Raw genomic sequence first — 17,978 nt, forward strand, 5'->3', positions numbered from 1 at the left:
GTTGCATTTAAAATCCTATAGAATAACAATTCCATGGTCACTCTGGAATTTAAACCTCTAAAACAGTGTTTCTTCCATCCAGAAGACTTGTACAATTTTGAGGTGTTACTCTTTCTTTGTGTCAGGTGTTAAGTGCAGTCTGTGCACAGCTATTTTGAATGACTAAGGATTTGCTTTATTTTTTTGTGGTAATTTTTTCTTGCCTTACACAGACAAGTCATTTCTTGATAAATATTTAATGAGCAAGATGCAATTCTAAGGGGAAAAAAAAGGTAGCTGGAATATAATTTTTTAGGGTCTGACAGCATCATGGAGTTTTGTCTCACTTTTTAATACTGAGAAGGCGTTCTTCAAATTAGAAACTGTACCAGAGGTGCTGATGCCTGTATTAAATAATTACTGGTTTGATTTGATGTTTCTGTAGTGTGAAAGCTGCATAAATAGAATAAGCTTCCCATAATTTCCTCATACATTTCCATGTTGTGGTATTTTAAGCGAGTTATTTTAAGATCTCAGCTAGTTTCATATAACAAATGTAATACAATGTCTTGTTTGTTTTAGAATCTAGTGAAGAATCTTCCTGAGCAGGATGAACTCAATGCCTTAGCTGAATTAAAGAATGAATATAATGATCTTGCTGAACCAGAACAGTTTGGAGTTGTGGTATGTATTAGTGTAATAATCATGGAGTTTTATTTTGTCAGATAGATTAAACAGAAATAAATGTAGGTGTGAATGTTTTTGTTAAATTTTTTGCAAGCCCCACAGTAAAAAAAATATGGTAATTTTTTCTTGTTTTTTTTTTTTTTTGGATGAGTAATAATCTAAAAATCTCTGTATGTGCATATTAGTTTTTTTTTGGAAGGACTGAAAGTATGCAGTTAAGAGCAGCAGGTATTTGTGTGCCAAACCAAGTCTTGTGTGACCATCTTGTCTTGTATGCAAGTCTTGTGCTTATTAAACAGTTCTGGAGAACAGTTAAGGTTTAATTAGGTAAACTTCCAAGAATTCATAGAAGAGCCATTAACTCAAAGGCATTGACAGTTTGATAAATATCTTCTGCTGTATCAGAAAGTGTAGATAGCTGAATGAATTAATATACCCATAATGTTGTGTTTTACTCTTCAGTTTTAAAAAGAACAAGACAGTGTTTGTGTATATATGTGTACATATTTGCACATCATATGTCTCTATTACATGTATGCATATACAGGTATTTATAAATGTAGGCATATATATAAAAAATGCATATGTGCAAATACATATGAACTTGCACAACTACTCTCTAAGAGCTGTGGATTTATTTTAGAACTGAAGTTTCAGATCTTATTTTATTGCTTTTTACTGCACGTCTATTCAGAAAGTAGAGATACCAAGTATTGCAATGTTTAGAACCTGTCTCCAAATGAAAGTACAAAATTTGCATTACCCTAATGCATGGTGGTAGTTGATTGTATGACACCAGGTGTGATAGGACTTGGAAGACTTTTTATGCTTCTGGTCTTCTGCAGACCTTCAAGTCCTTGGCAAATTAGTTCCTGTTTTCAGTTATTTTTTTTGGTCTGGAAGATTATAATGCTGGTGATAGGTTTTTGTAACGTGTTTTGAAATGATGCCTAACTCCACATGGACTAGGTTTGCTCTTGCTGGGTTTTTACTGTGTTATGTACATCAAAAAGTATTAAAACAGAGATAGAAATCTCTTACAAGGAAAGAGTCTACCAAAAAGCTCTGATTTGAGCATGATTTGGCTTCAGAAGTCGCTTTTGAGTGATTTCTTTTTTTTTTTTTTGGGTGTGTGTTTTGATATTGGTGCTTCTTTTTTTGTGTGTGTGTGTGTGTGTGTTGAAGATGGTAGTGGACCATAATTTGACCTAATGTGATTGGTGGGTTTTTTTGTTTGTTTTTTTTTTTTAATAAATGTCATGAATTTCCAGGACTGTTTTATTTCAAAACAAACATGAGAGATTTTCGTAGAGATCTAGTGCATTGTTTGGCCTTATTGTAAGGTGTGCAGTAGTAAAAGAGAAGTGGAAAAGACCTTGATACTGTGGTATATCTTTATCATCATTATTGGTTGTCTTTCCTACCCAGACAGTGTGCATTTTTCTGACTTATGATTGCTACTGGATTGAAATTAAATGGTCCTTGGGTTTTTTTCTCCACTCAATTGTATTGAAAAAATAATAAAAATATCCTTATTTTCTGACAGTACTAATATAGTCATGATCTCCTTTTCATTAATTATTTCTTTTGAGGAATGGCCAGCTACAGGAAGTCAAGAAATAATTTAAAGGCATTTAATGGAACACTAATTAGAAAAAACCTGCTCAATCAAACATTTCCAAATGGTGGTTTGTCTTAGACAGGAAAACTTGTTTACTTAATCAACTTTGCCATCTGGTTTAATAAAAAATGTTACATTTCCTTATGGGTAATAACTCTATCTTGTTTTTTTTTTGTTTTTGTTTTTGGTTTTTTAGAGCCCTTAGACTCTAGTAATACTACTGAAATGTCGGGTTTATTTCTAATTTTTTATTTAATTAAACAGTCCACTAATGTGGAAGAAATGCAGCTAATATAAGCTATTTACCTGACCAGAATCCGTATTCACTGTGTCAATTTCAGAGTTTTGCATTAACAATAATCTTAACCTCAATGTTAAGAAGAATATGTTTAGGAATAGAAGATGACAGAAAGAGTGTTTTAAGAAAATGTGTACTCTTATTTGCATGTAAACTTGGACTGTTAATTATTAGATGATTTTAATTGGATAATCTCTGCACCTATCAAATTTAATAAAGGTTGGGGTAAGTTGTTTAAAATTTGTGTAGAAAAACTATATTTAGCAAATTACTAACTTCTTAGAAGAGACCAAACATCTTAATTTTTATTTATATATCAGTTGCATATTGGAATTGAATTTTAAGTTAGATGAAATGTTAAAATCAATTAGATATTCAAATAACTCTTTTTGAAGTTATACCCTGAGATCAAAAAGGGCAGCAGAACTTCATATATAGAAAGGTTGTTGTTGAAGTAGAGCAATGTAAATGGATTAACTGCATTAGTTTTATAAACATTAAATAAGCTTGGCAGAATATTCTCTGATTTTGAGATGTGAAACTTGTTAATTTTTTTCATGGTATGGGAACAGCTGCAACTTCAGTTAGGATGCTGGCTTTCAATTTCAGTTACAATTGAATATTTTAAGTAATAAATTCATAAGCCTCACCTTTGCTATAAAGTGTGACTGCAAAGTATTTTTATGTCAACTCAGACCAAGAGCTGAAAAAGCCTTTTGCAATGTTAGTGCTATTTAAACCGAGAAAACTTCACCCACTTTACCACCAAATGTGAGTTTTGCAGTCTGGAAGAATATTACCATCCCACAATTGAGATGCAAACTCTAGTTAGTAGCACTTCAGTGCACCAGTGAAACAAGTGACTGGAATAGACCAAAGAACTCTGGTTCTAGTCAATGGAAACCTTTTTTTCAGCTCTTACGGAGTTATTGGTAGTTCCATTGTTCATTCAAGAGGGAAAGTTTCACTTAGTAATTGTGGAGACTTACAGATCCTGTGACTCTTTCATGCTGTATAACCAGGATTAACTATCCCAAACAGTTTTGCTGGGAGGTAGACGAAATGAGAGATGTACAGGTTTATTGCACCCACTTTGGTTTAGTGATTTTTATTTAATTTATTTACTCATTGTTTTGCCTTACTGTAATTTCTTGAGCTGGTAAGGATTTAAACTTTCTAGAGCATTGCTAGGAGAAAAAAAAAAAAAGAGTTCAATATTTTATAGGCCAGAGACTGAGTAACTTGGTTTAGTAAGTTGAGAAATTTTTATTAGAGGAGTGTCAGATTTTTTGCTTAGGAAGTGAGGCAAGTTTAATTGTGCTTTTTACCTCTCTTCAATAACCTTTGATCCTAGTTTTAATACATAGCTTGAGATTTGAATGATGATGATAATACAGAGTGAAGGACTTTATAAAGATCTTGATTAGGTAGAGAGTTCAGACAAGGACCTTTATGAAAGCCCAGAAGGGGAAATAATGACATGTAGTCCTGTGTTGGAAAAAAATATCCATTTTCTTGCTTCTTTAACTGTTCATGGTGGAAGCTAACGCTTGCTCTTATACCTGCTTGAATGTGTTGTTTCTTAAATGCCTTTGATGCTAATTTTGTACAACTAAAAAGAATTTGACCTTTTCCTAAGTGAATGTAATTGCTGCACCTTACTTATTTTCATAATGTTCCTCTAAATTTAGTGTCTTTATCAGCCATTGCACATATCTATTGAGAGAGAAAACAGGGCAGGGTGTGGAAGGGTTAAATAAAAGTGCATTGGTGGTCATTTTCTATTGATACATAAGGAGCATAATGTATATTTTGAATTCTGAGCAAAGAACCCACTTCAAACAGCACTTATGAAATTGTCAAGAGAGTTTTTAGAAGTATTTTTTGGATCAGCAAATGAAATTAAAACTTACTGCTGGTTTATTAGTCAAACTGCCTTGCAAAGCAAATAAGTGATCAGTGTTCCATGACACTTCATAGTCTTAAAAACAGAAGTTAAGTACAAATCAGCTGAAGTCTTAAAAAGGATTATTCTTCACAAATGTTTAATTCACACTGTTCTGTTGGCTTACATATGATTTGTTGCTCTCTCTTTTCACAGTCTAAAGCCTTTGACAACTTTTTGTCTGTGCCATTTTATGTAAAACTCGTAATTGGAGAATGTTCTAAAAAAGTTAAATTGTGATTAATTTCCATTTACTCCAGCTCAGTGAAGGTAGATCCTTTCAAGACAGATGTTTTCAGTTTGATACTACTAAAATACAGAATGATTAGAAGAACATTTCAAGACTTTGCATTTTGTTGGCTTATAGAAACTTACAGAGAAATTTGTGACAATGGAGATGTGCAAAAAAAGAAAAAGATTGCACGTTATGCTGAAATGCTTCTTTTCTTCCTCCCAGTCTGATCATATGAATTGTTTGAGACCATCTGGGATTCCTTCATATTTACATTTGCTTCAATATGAATTCATCATTATTCAGGCCACCCAAGTCTTTCATATGAAAGTTACTGCTTTAGTTTCTGGTAGCTGTCCTGATAGAGAACAGTAGTAAAATCATGGTTCCTCAAAGAGCCATGGCAAAGCTTTGAGTAACAGGCGTGAACACATAAAAAATATTTGTTTTGATAGCAAGGTCTGTGATTTGTTACATCAAGATTTTCTTTCAGGAGGACCAAGTGCTTCAGGAGCACCACTGATAGTGAATACGTTGAGGGAGAAATATTTTTGTGTTCTGCTAATGAAAATGAGTAGTTAGATTTAGAAGGTAATCATTCTTGCATGTACATGAAAACTTTCAAGTGGATTACAAATTATCAGTACATGCTTTTCTCTGAAACTTATATATCTCTTGTGAATTATGGTCTGCTGCTAAGTAGGAGGAAGTTCTTGCTGATCACTTGTGCAAAGTATGGAAGACACCTACCTATTTTGATAGGCAGTCTCATGAAACTGATCTGGGGTTTTTAAACTAATGAGTCACTGTTATAGATCCGTTTCAGTATCTGTCATTTACTGTGTTATAATGCTGTGATTTTTAACCTCCCATCAGGAATGAATGAATTTGAAGGTGATAGTGTCTTGAGCAGTAGTCTTACAAAATTTAAAAGGCTGAAAAGTAAGGCAATATGCTGCCTACATAGTATGATGCCATAGGATCAGAACTGAAAGAGTATGCCAGAACTATCTCTCTACATCAGTATCTCTAGGTGTGTTGCTTTTTAAATATAAAACTTACTGGCTTAAATTTAAACTGAAACCTCCTTATCCACCTCCAAAATCTGAGTTTTCTTTTGAATGCACAGATAGGGGCTTTTTGATGGTGTGAACTTGGAAAGCTGTAGGATTAAATATATGCCATAGTGTTTCTTTAAAATACCTTTAAGCTGGTTTGGTAACTATCTGTACTGGTAGGATTCCTCTTATTTTTTTTTATAACTTGCTATAAATGTAGAAAATAACTAAACCAAAACCAAACTTGCAAAAATAAAAATCTTGTTAGGTGTAGCACTGATGTCATCTGTAAGTATCACAATTAACAGCTCTCATCAGTACAATGGCAGGAAATATGTCAGGAGCAATAATACTAATGTAACCTGGCTTTATAAAAATACCTGACTAATGAAGCTTGACCTGCTGTATCTCGAACTCTCATAGATAGTCCCATGTCTTTCCACCAGATTTCCTAAGAATTCATTGTGTCCCTACTGTTCTCTCAGAGGCCAAGAGCAAGTTGAGAGCTGAATGCATCAACTCAGTGAGTCTAAAAATGGAAAATATAATTCTTTAGTTTAATTGGACTGAAGTGTAGATGTTTGCATTTGGGCTGGTGTTGGCACATGCACTTGAGAGATTATTGTACCGTTTCTGAAGGAATTAAAACCGAGAAGCTTAGTTTTAGGAAAATGGCAAATATCAGAGTTCAAGGGTAACTTCACTGGAAGTGTGATGAAATGTTTGCTATGTCTACCTTCAGGCTAATCTTGGGTTCTTGTTAAGTGGTAGAACTGAGTTACATTGCTGGAAGGAAGGGTTTTGGCAGCGTGTTTATTGCCAGTGAGTTTGGAACTGAGAAGTGCACTGGTTTGGCAATGCAAAACATGTTCTTATTTTCAATAAATTGCTCCTGTTAATTTTTTCAGGCTAAGTGTATGGTTTGGGCAAAAATATGTGTGGCAATATGGGTTCCTGGAAATATAAGAATGAAAGCATACAGAAACTGTAGGCTTGCTGGCTGCTCAGTATTGTTTTTTTAATATGAATTGTTTGTCATAAATAAGGTATTGTTTTGTTTGGGTTTTTTTTATGTATTCTCATTTAATGTTTCTTACTTTGTAGATGAGCTCAGTGAAAATGTTGCGGTCACGTCTCAATGGGATCCTTTTCAAGCTTATGTTTGAAGAGCACGTAAACAATATCAAACCTGACATTATGGCAGTTACACTGGCTTGTGAAGAGCTGAAGAAGAGTGAAAGCTTTAGTAAGCTTTTAGAGTTAGTGCTCTTCCTTGGAAACTACATGAACTCTGGCTCCAGAAACGCACAGTCTCTTGGTTTTAACATCAGTTTCCTTTGCAAGGTAAGATGAAGCTATAAAACTTGTAAGTGCTGATTTGTGAGACTTACAACACATGAGAAGGTGCCCTGAACAGGGGAAAATGTTCAATCAGTGGAGCTTACTGACCTCATCTCTGTTTTTTGATAACAGACAAATACAGAGTAAGCATTTCCAGGCTGGTCCCCTGCTGTAGCTGTCTTTCTCAGTGCAATGGTTGATTTAAGGCTGTTTAATTATAAGTCTGTTCTGAGTCTTTGGGAGTGTACAGGAAGAATAATTATTTTTTCAGTCTGAATTTGTTTAACTACCATCTTGTCAATACAATATGCATAGAACTCCGAGTATGTTAAATAGTTACTCATCTTCATTCCTGACTTCTCCCCAGGTATTCCTCAAGCAGTGTCACAGAAATAATTATTTGGAATTAAAGATGAATATTGATAGCTAAAGTTTAACTTCAGTTGCAGTGGCAAAATTTGGCATGCAGTGAGAACTTAAATATTTATAGCAGTCAGAATTTTATATGCAAAGCTTGTTTTTTATTTAGTAAAATATGTGTAAGGCATTGATCTGAATTTGATTGAGTTTGCAAAGGACCTTTGAAAATACCTTTAAAATGAAGGGATGGGGCTGGAGAAGAGGAGGCTGAGGGATGACCCCATTGCTCTCTACAAATGACCTGAAAAAGAGGTTGTAGTGAGGTAGGGGTCCATCTCCTCTCCCTAATGTCAAGTGATTGAATTACAGGAAATGAGCTCAAGTTGTGCTGGGGGAGGTTTACATTGCATATTAGGAAAAATATCTTTACTGAAAGAGTGGTCAGGTTTTGCAATAATTTGCCCAGGGAAGTGGTAGAGTCACCATCCTTGGAGGTGTTAAAAACATGTAGGTGTGGCACTTTGCACAGCCAAAATAATTTCTTTTTTTTTTTTTTTTTTTCCCTGTTTGGTCTTATCCAACAATCCAGGTTTCAGGTCCCTTTTTTTGGGCACCATGAGAAAATCTGTTATGTACTCAAAGAGAATCAGCCTTGGGAGAAGTAGTACTTCAGATACACAGCAAGTGTTATCTGACATATTTCACCAGAGAAGGACTGCTTGATGTAATTTGATGCAAAGATATTCTTAACTTCTCATAAAACAACTGAGGAAAAACTTTTGTTCTTTAATAGCTTCTTTTAAAGAGCAACCAAGTTGAAGGAGCTGTTTTGTGCCTTTTTTTTTTTTTAAGAGATTTAGTGCTGCATTTGCAGTAGTAGTGGAATATAAAAGGAAATGAAGGTTTTTAGTAGAAAACTACTTGTTAATGAGGGGGAGGGGAAATTGTGACTGTGCAGGAGTGGTACCCGAGGATAGCAGAGACATGAAAAGGTATTCTTACACTCCAGGTGATAGATTTATGAATTGCTGTCAATGCAAATCCCACAGATGTTGACACAGCTAATGTGGATTGACTAATCCTGCAAATTGTTCTCTACTGAACTGAATAATTGCTGAAGTGTAGCTATCTGTCCTTGCTGCTAAATTCCTTTTAAAAGAACTGAGACAAAAATCTATGGCTATATAATTCAGTCTTGCCCTCAGAAACAAAAATCTGTTTGTTGACTTTTTTTTGTTTTAATTTATTTCAAGTTAGTTATTTGTGAGGGAAATGTTTTGTGTTTTGTTTTCCCCCTCCCTGTGAGATTTAGAGAAAAGACTTGAAACATTCTCTGTAATAAAATGTTGATTGTGCTGTTGCCTTCAGGTGCTAGATACATGTTGTTATAAGGTGATGTCTAAATAGAAAAGAATCACAAAGACAGTGTTGAGGAGCAGAAAAAAGTCTTAGTGAAATTTGGAGAACTTTTTTCATTAATAGGTCTACATATTGATTCAGTCTTCAGCTGTTACGTGAACAGCATTTATAATAAATCTAGCTAACTGTGACTCATTTTAGATTTTAGCTGTTTTTTATGTGTTTGGCCCAAAGTTCAGAAAAAAATAGTCAGAAAACGTAGGATAAAGGGAATCAAACAACTGGATAACTTAATCAGTGGTTTTTAAAGGCTTGATGTTTGTAAGATTTTACCTTGTGGTTTGATTAGGTGTTACTTTTGTTGTTTTTTTTCTTTTTATTTAAGATACGTGGTTTATAATGTCTTTAATGTCAGTGGACTTTCTGCCCATGATAAGAGCTTTTAATTTTTAATATTTAAAAAAAAATAAGAATTTGGAGCCAGTTGTCAGCAAGACAAAAAAATCTATGTGTACACGTTGCTATGTGCAGAATACACAGAGTTGTTTTAATCATGAGGCATCCTAATGTGATGAATTCACCTTTCAATAAACCCTAATTTTCCTATTGATTTGGTTTTTTTTATTTTATTCCCCCCTCCCTCCCCTCCTCAACAATCTTAAAATTAATTACCTGTTTAGCAGATGTTCTATGATCTGAAAAAAAGGGGGCGGAGGGAAAGCAGGTATTGATCTGAGATAAGTGTTTGTTTTTGCAAAATGAATGCTCTTAAAACAGAGCTGGTCATTTTGTACTTGGAAATCTGTTGTTGTGTAGCAATTTGTATTAAAAGATGATAAAGCAAATAAGCATGACTTCAAACCTGTCTGGTCATAGGGAAAAAGCTAATGCTTGTATGGTAATTGCAAATCCTTAAAAACAGATTATCTTTCTGGATGTTAGATTGCAGTGTATCATGTTATTGATGAAAGAAATGATTTGTAAACAACCTTTGGCAGAAGACAGAGAACTTAATTTTGTTCAGAAAAGAGAGATGAGCATTAGAATTCATGGGCTGTATCAAGACTAGCAAGCAGTAGCAGCTATTCTGATGTATGCACTAGAGCATTCATGATTGCCTGGGGTGTCAAGTGATCTATGAAAATAGAAATATGGCAGAAGAAGTACTAAAGTTCAGGGAGTTTGATGTAATAATGCACTAAAGGTAAATCCTCTTGCCTGTTGCTTTGTTGAATGAAAAGCTCTTCTGAAGTCCTAGTGCAGCAGTTGTTATCTCTTATCAGGAGCAGAACTCTCACTTCATGAAAGATACACTAGACAGAAATTGAATTGAAAGGAAAGAGGTTTTTGGTTTAGGCATACGTCGGATACAACTTTTGTTCTGTTTGTGGTGAATTTATATGAAGACTAACAGGAAGCATTCCTTCTGTTTTCATGAAGCTTTTGTTGTATTTTAGCTGGTTCAATGTATATTTTATGTGATGAGTAATATTATGTTACTTCTTGTTCGCGGTGCAAATAGTACAAGACAAAGTGGTTTTTCTAGTTCTATATTATGAAGTAGTGCACATTTATTCATTGTGCATCAGCCTCTTTTCTGTGAAGGTGGGAAAGATTTCTAGGATATGTAAAGTTATATAATATCAAAATTAATAGCTTTTTTAATAGCTATAATAATCGAATGTCACTGTAGTGGTAGTTTAAAATGTAGATAATTTTTTCCTTGTATTAACTGACACTTTTACACCTGATAACTCAATCCAGAAGTATCTGTGGAAAAGAAATTAAAAAAAAAAAAAATTCTGGAAATAGGTTAGAATGTGATTTGCAAATTTTAAACCCTTTGTCAACATATTACATGTAAAGGGCTGGTTTTGCTGTGTTGATGTTATTTCTGAGCTACATACATAAACATTGCACTTTGTATATTATTTGATTTAAGTGGGTGTGCTGTGTTATGCTCTCTGTATATCAGTCTTTAATCCTTTCCAAAACAATGAACCTGACAGTATTGACCACTCCAGTGGATTCTCCAGCATTCAGCTGGAAGCTGCTTTCTGTAGCCTTTCTGTGCTGATCTAAATGTGTTATTCCCAAATTCTGTCTCCCAGCATTCAGCTGGAAGCTGCTTTCTGTAGCCTTTCTGTGCTGATCTAAATGTGTTATTCCCAAATTCTGTCTCTCAGATGAAGGGCCACAGAATCCAAGCCTGCATTTGAAATTTTTAAAACCTCAGTGTTTGTGTCATCTTCACACAAATATGGAAATCCTTAAGGCAGTGATGAACATTATGCAGAATCACAGAATGTTAGGGATTGGAGGGGGCCTTGAAAGATCATCTAATCCAAGCCCCCTGCCAGAGCAGGATCACCTACAGTAGGTCACACAGGAACGTGTCCAGGCAGGTTTTGGATGCCTGCAGAGAAGGATACTCCACAACCTCTCTGGGCAGCCTGTTCTAGGGCTCTGTCACCCTCACAGTGAAAAAATTTTTCCTTATGTTCGCATAGAACCTCCTATGCTCCAGCCTGCACCTGTTGCTCCTTGTGCTAAGACTTAAAGGAATGAAAATACAGAGGGCAAGATGTGAAAACATTTGAAAGATTGGGATGTTCAAGCGCCATAAATTTAGGTTCCAGTACATACATACATTGTAGAAAGCAAAATCTTCTTCTTAACCCGTTTTGTTAGGTGGTTCAGTTTTTCTTGGAGTTGTGGGTGCTTTTTGTTGTTTGTTTGTCGGTTTTTCTTTGTTTTTGTTTGGGTTTTTTTGTTTTGGTTGTAGTTGCTTTTGTTTTGTTTCTTTAATTTTGTTGGTTTGTTTGTTTTTTGTTTAACATAACCTAACCTAGGCCATTAGCATGGAAACTGACTACTTCTGAAGATGCAACCCTCTGTACAGTCCATTTTTAAAATTTTGCACTGGCATGTGTCCCTATGTACCTACAGTTGTGAAGCTGATACACTTCATAAGACTATGAAATGGATGCTACTTTCCCTGGATTTCTTTTTTTCTTTTTTTTAAGCCATATGAACTGATAGTATCACTTGGAGTTTAGAACCCACAGAATATTTAAGTGTGTGTTTCTGATTAAAGTGCATGTTAAGATGTACTTGAGAGCCACGTTTTCTTTTTTAAGTTCTAATCACTGTCTGCTGTAAATCTTAGGTTCAGTTATCATCTGTAAAAGCTCAAGGAATGAGTGAAAGGGGGGAAAAGTACTAAGTTTTTGGTTTTTATGTTTTAGTCTTGCTAACTCCCAAGTAAGACATTTGTTTAGTTCAGAAGACATTGACTTCCTAATTTAAAACACCCAGATCTGTCTTTTCTGTAAACAGTTTAAACTCCTACCCAATAGAAAGAAACAAGAGACAAAATTTACCCTGAGTACAATTGTACTCTTGAAGTACAGAGAATGTAAAGGCACAGCCATGCTGTTGAGAGCATTCCAGCTCCTGTCTTTAATTTCTCTTTTTATATTTAAGTACTACCTACTAGCCTACACTGAAAACACACCTAGTTTCCTTTTCTCATTATATTGATAAGCTTTGGACTTGATTTTTAAAATATATAATATATTGATTTTAAAATGAAACTGAGCTGCATGTTACATCTCATGTCTCTTAGCTGCTGAAAATATGGATGAATGTAGCTGTGAAGTGTTTCTTGATGGGGCCAGAGAAGTGACTTTGACAATGTTTTTTCAGATCTGAATGAATGTTTACTGCAGGTTTTAAACAACTCAGCAGGTGCTAATACTAGCTCTTGTTAATATGATCTTACTGTTGGTGACAAAACATGTTTCTGTTCTAATCTGAAGACAAAATGATGTTGTCCATTTAGGAAAAAAAAAGGCTTTATCGAGTTGATGATGTCAGAGCGATCAAAGACAGCAAATCCTGCAGTTCTTGTTCACAGGCAAATTGAAATGCAATTTTTTTGTACCATGTACATGTTTAGCCACTAAATCTACTCTTCCCCCCCACCCCCCAACTTGGAAAAACTTCCATGTCCATAGGACATTAAAACCTTTTAACTGCATACCATTACTGAGCATTGTTTAGTCTGTAATCACTGTGTTGGTATAAATTAAATTGCATTCTTAATTGCCTAAATACCTTATATTTTTAAAAGCCTGTTTTTCAACTGCACTCATTTATTCTTAACAGAGTAATCCTTAAAGCTGAAAGGCCTGTATTAAATTGAACATCAATGGCAAGCCTGTCATGAGGATTATGGAATTAGAACTTGCAGTGATTTAGAGAATGAGAAAACAAATAGGAGATTTTACACACACATTTATGTATTCTTCTTAAATAAATCCTTGATTTCATTTGTTGTGTATGTTGTAGCTTAATTCTAAGAACTGTACTAGATGAATTAGTAAACTGCAGTTAAAAAAAATCTTTACAGATACACTTGTAATACTAGTGTCCTATAACAAGTGAAGTACACTCATCTCAAACTCTACACTTCCTCTCTATTGCCTTTGTAAATAAGGGGTAATCTCTGTTTCCACAAAATCTTCAGTCAACGCTTGCATCCATTCTTTATATCTGCATAAAAATGGAGAAACTAAATTTGGACTTACTCATTTTCTCCTTCTCTTATGTTCTTCGTATACGCATGTGCTCTCTACTGTGAGATTTAGCCACCAGTATCTGTGTTTCCTTGAAAATTTGCCACCAGCCCTCTATGAAAACAATTATTGCAGAATTACAATTTCAAAATAAGAAACTGATTCTAGCAGATAATGGGCTTAGGTTAATGGAAAACAGAGGTTCTTATCACCTTCATGAAGATTGGTTTATTTCAGATCACTAAGAATTGTCTCTGCAGTTGAGAATGACAGTTACCTATTTCTTCACACTGTGCAGCTTTTTATAAATAAAACTGGATTCCTTTACTGGCAGTTAGGATTCCTTTTGCTTTTCTGTTGTCATTTTGTACTCCAGTAAGGTGGGGTGCATTTATTTAATGTGTCTGTATAGACTTTGTCTGAAAGTCTTTAGGATAAAGCAGCAGGTTTCACATTCTGCTTCAATCAAAAATGTTGGATCTGCAACAAGGAATTTTTTTAACTTGACTGATAAAGGAGCAAATTTTGACTTTTAGCATGCTGTCCAGCCATGTAGCATTTCAGAAGAATTGCCTTAAAAATCTGGCAGTGGGGTTACTGAGGAAATGAACGAAATTCTGTTCCGTTTAATCTCTGTTCACAGCTAGTTTTTCTTTTATCACAGCAATCATTCTCAACTGGTATTGCTAAAATCTCAAAATTTTATGGACTGTCTTCAGGTTTCATTCTCAGTGTAATTAATTGTTCTTCAAAAAAAATGCACCATAAGGATAGATTCCTGTTGTAATCAGGAATTGCGAAAAACTGGCGAAACTCCATTTTTAAAATAATTTGTTTTATTTGCAGGCAAGCCATGTTAGTAGCTTCTTGCTAGTGAATTTACATGTGCAATTGCCATTTTATAATAGATTATGTAACTTTTTGGTTTCTCCTGTGTTCACTTTTTAGATTCGTGATACGAAATCATCAGATCAGAAAACAACCCTTTTGCATTTTCTAGCTGAAATCTGTGAGGAGAATTACAGGGACATCTTAAAATTTCCAGATGAATTGCAGCATGTTGAGAGTGCAAGTAAAGGTAAGCAAATAGATAAAACACCTACAGATAGTAGCTGTTTGCTTTGACGTTAAATACTTCCAGCATTTCATTTCAGATTGTAGGATTATGTAACCTGTAAACATTGATAATCGATGTGGATTTTGCTTTTCTGGTATTTACTGAACTGAGAAAAAGTGAGGGAGGTGGAGGGTGGAACCAGCAATACAGTAACATCTTTACTTCTCAAGTATATTGTGGAAATAATTGAGCATATTTTGGTGAAGTACTTATCAAATCATGTGTCAGGAGTAGTTCAAGCAGTGTAATGATGATGCTTAGTTTGCCATTAAGCCTTTAAAGTCTTGTTGCTTGAGAGCAAACTCCTGTGTGTATGTGCACAGACACAGTAGATTTCTCACTATAACACTTAACATTTGAACAGGGAGTAACACATCTGCTTTCTAAAGATCCCAGGCTGTATATGAAATGTGTAGTTTAATTTTACTGTACAGCCAACAATTAATGCTAGTTTTATTCTTTGTGAGTCAGCAGTATAACCTGGTGAATGCAATAGAAAACTTAATTCAATTGTTGAATATATTTCAATGTGAAATATACTGTGCTGCTTGGCAAACTTGTTGCTTAGATATTGAAAGTGAAGGCTGTGTGATAGTGTCTTATTTTGACTGGGCATTACTGATTCACATACCGTTGTAAATATTTGGGGGAGCAGGAGAATATGAATGGAAAGAGAAGGAAAAAGAAGTTTGATAAGCTGTTGTGCTAGCTTCTGTCCAGGTTTCCTCTTGCAAATTTTTGTTTTCTGTTCTTTAGTGTTATGAGTCAGCATCTCTCTTCAATGAAGTGGTTAGCTGTTAGATATTTATTTTTTAATTAGGCCATCATTTTCTTTCAGTTTGTGGTGTTCTATCTTACAATTCAGTCTAGTGAGAGTAGAACTTGTTTCCCCAGTGACTTAGGGAATAGTTCATCCATCAGCTATTTTTTCATCCTTGCTGTTTCATCTCCAGCTTATTCACAGACTTTGCCAGGTTCTTAGCCCTACAAATTTTTTTGTCCTGTTTCTCAGAGTTTGCAAGTGCCTCTCTGTAGTCCATTTTCTGCATGTAAACTAAACTTTATTTGTAAAGGTTACATATGTCCATGCTTCACTTTCCTTTTTGCTGAACGATGCTTCTTTGGTGTAAATGCCTGTTGTTTACATAGGGCTGGAAGTGGTATTGTGTTTTAAAGCAGTATAGAGACTGAAGGGATAACTTGTATGTTACCATCTTGAGTGTACCATGTATTTACACACATGTTTATATCAATAAAGGAGTATGCTTAAGCAGGGTACAGTTGGCTACTTTTATCTGAGCATTACAATGGATATCACACAGAGAAATTGACAATTAATAGTAATTTTGCTGTTTGCTCTCAGTGTTGCTTGGTCTCAGCCAAATATTGTATCCTCTGATTTGGACTTGGATAACTTCCCTAAATTGATTTTTGTCCCCTCCGTCATCGTCTTTTCTTCCCTAACCTTACCCAGTGTCTATGACTGATCTGTCCACTGTGTTCACAAAGATCTGTGATAGAGTAACACATCGATTAATTTTATGCAAATAGCAATTTATTATCTTATCTAAGCTCAAGAAATATTTTCTACCACTTGGTAATTCTTTTCTTGAGGTGATCTTTTTTTTTAAGTTTAATCTTTCTCTTCCTCATGATCTTTTATTAATTTTCTCCTATGGGTAACACTTCACCTTGCAACTTTGAGATTTTTATAGTTTACTTCAAAACCTCTGATGTTCTCTAAATTGACTGGAGGAATTAAACTAAAGTTTGGTAAAGCTATAGCATCAAAAAGAGAGAAAGCATATTAATGGGAGCAAAGTCGATAATAATCCTGATGCTTAGAATATATATGAAAAAGTTTTTATTGCAGTTAAATTTGTTTCATTCTGTAAAATAAGTACTGCCTATATTTCCCATAAACAACAATGAATTATTATCAGAAGCATCAATTGCTACTCATTTTTAATGACCGAAACTTCCCTTTAAGCCCTTCTTTGCTTTCTGTAACAAAGCAGATTTTTGGCTGCATACAGATGATTTGTGCATCTTGCTTCAGCTGTTCCCCATGGTACTTTTGGGGTTTAGTTTAATTGTAATGTTCATCTGCTCTGTGACGTGTGGTTGTCTTTTTTGTGTAGGAAGTTAACACATTTGTCTAGGAGAGAAGATTTTCGCTTCCTATTTATTGTGTGGTGTTTCATAAACAAATGATTTCAGAGATAGACAGTTAGGTTTATTTTCCCTGTAGGAGGCTTCTTTTGGAATAAATTTGCTGCAGATATGAGGACATTGGCATCAGTTAGTTATACATAAAATAAAAGGAAATCTACCAGCAAATATTTTCACTGTATGAATTTTAAATAGCAAAATGGTATTTAAATAGATGCTAGATAGAGAACAGTCTGATTACTTGAGATGTGTGTGTCTTACCTTTTAGGTAGAAGGCAGCCTCATAGTTTGAACTGTTCAGAAAATTCCAAATACAGGAGTTGTTACAATCAACTTCTAAATCTTGGGTGCATTTTATCAGTTCCATGCAAATAAGAAGAAAGTATTTTTTTACTTCAATTTTCAAATATATATTAAAAAAGACCCCTAGCATCTGAAGAACAGATGATTTTTTTTTTTTTTTTAGAAATAGATAAAGCATAAAACTGGATTTTAATATGAAAAGGTCAGTGAGATTAGATGAACTGCCCATGCATGTACTAAAATCTTCAATAATCTGATATTAGGTATAATGAAGTATTTTATCTTTTTAAAGATGGAAGATCAACTTAGAGGTTTATGAAAAGTAAAAATAAATTAAGAAACAGTTTTATTCTGGAAAGAATAAGCAAAGGTCAAACTGATTAACTATCAAGAGATTATTGGAAAAGCATTCCTTCTTACTTGAAGCAGATTGCATGAAAAGAAAACCAATAAAAAAAATCATGAGATTGTGACAAAGTGGTTTCTTTTATAGGAGTAATATTCACTTACCTTCCCCCATTCTGCAGTGTTTTCCCCTTGTTCCCCTGCTGTTAAAACTGCAAAACCTTTTCCTCATATATCTATCTTGTTCACTTTACTTCTTATTCCAGTTGCTGCTTTACATGTTATTTACACTTCCCGTTTTATAATCTGCGATTTTATTGAATTCTTAAGAAATTTCTGTCCCTCTCTGTGGATTCAGTCAAACAAAACTTCAAAAACACCCCAGAGGTACCTTACTGAAGCACAATTTGGAATTCTTAAAAAACTAAGTATTTTTTAACTTGGAATGCCTGAGTGTCAGTCATCCCAGAAAGAAGTAGAAACCACACAAACGAAAAGGAGGAACTTTAACCATGGTTTTGTAATGACAGTTTCATTTTTTTAAAAGAGCAGCAGTTACAAATCACAGTTTATGGTTTAAA

The 17,978-nt window shown here is 34.4% G+C and overlaps 1 protein-coding gene across 1 annotated transcript in view; it reads left to right on the forward strand.

Moving 5' to 3' along the window:
• The window catches only part of DIAPH2 (diaphanous related formin 2), a 221,794-nt gene that overhangs the window by 78,036 nt on the left and 125,780 nt on the right, over positions 1-17,978 (forward strand). Inside the window, exons 21-23 of the mRNA XM_054388824.1 lie at positions 562-663; positions 6,925-7,164; positions 14,409-14,538. Coding sequence (XP_054244799.1) covers positions 562-663; positions 6,925-7,164; positions 14,409-14,538 — 472 coding nt within the window. The remainder of the gene's footprint in view (positions 1-561; positions 664-6,924; positions 7,165-14,408; positions 14,539-17,978) is intronic.

This window comes from Indicator indicator, chromosome 17 (assembly GCF_027791375.1).
Source record: "Indicator indicator isolate 239-I01 chromosome 17, UM_Iind_1.1, whole genome shotgun sequence".
NCBI classification, from domain to species: Eukaryota; Metazoa; Chordata; class Aves; order Piciformes; family Indicatoridae; genus Indicator; species Indicator indicator.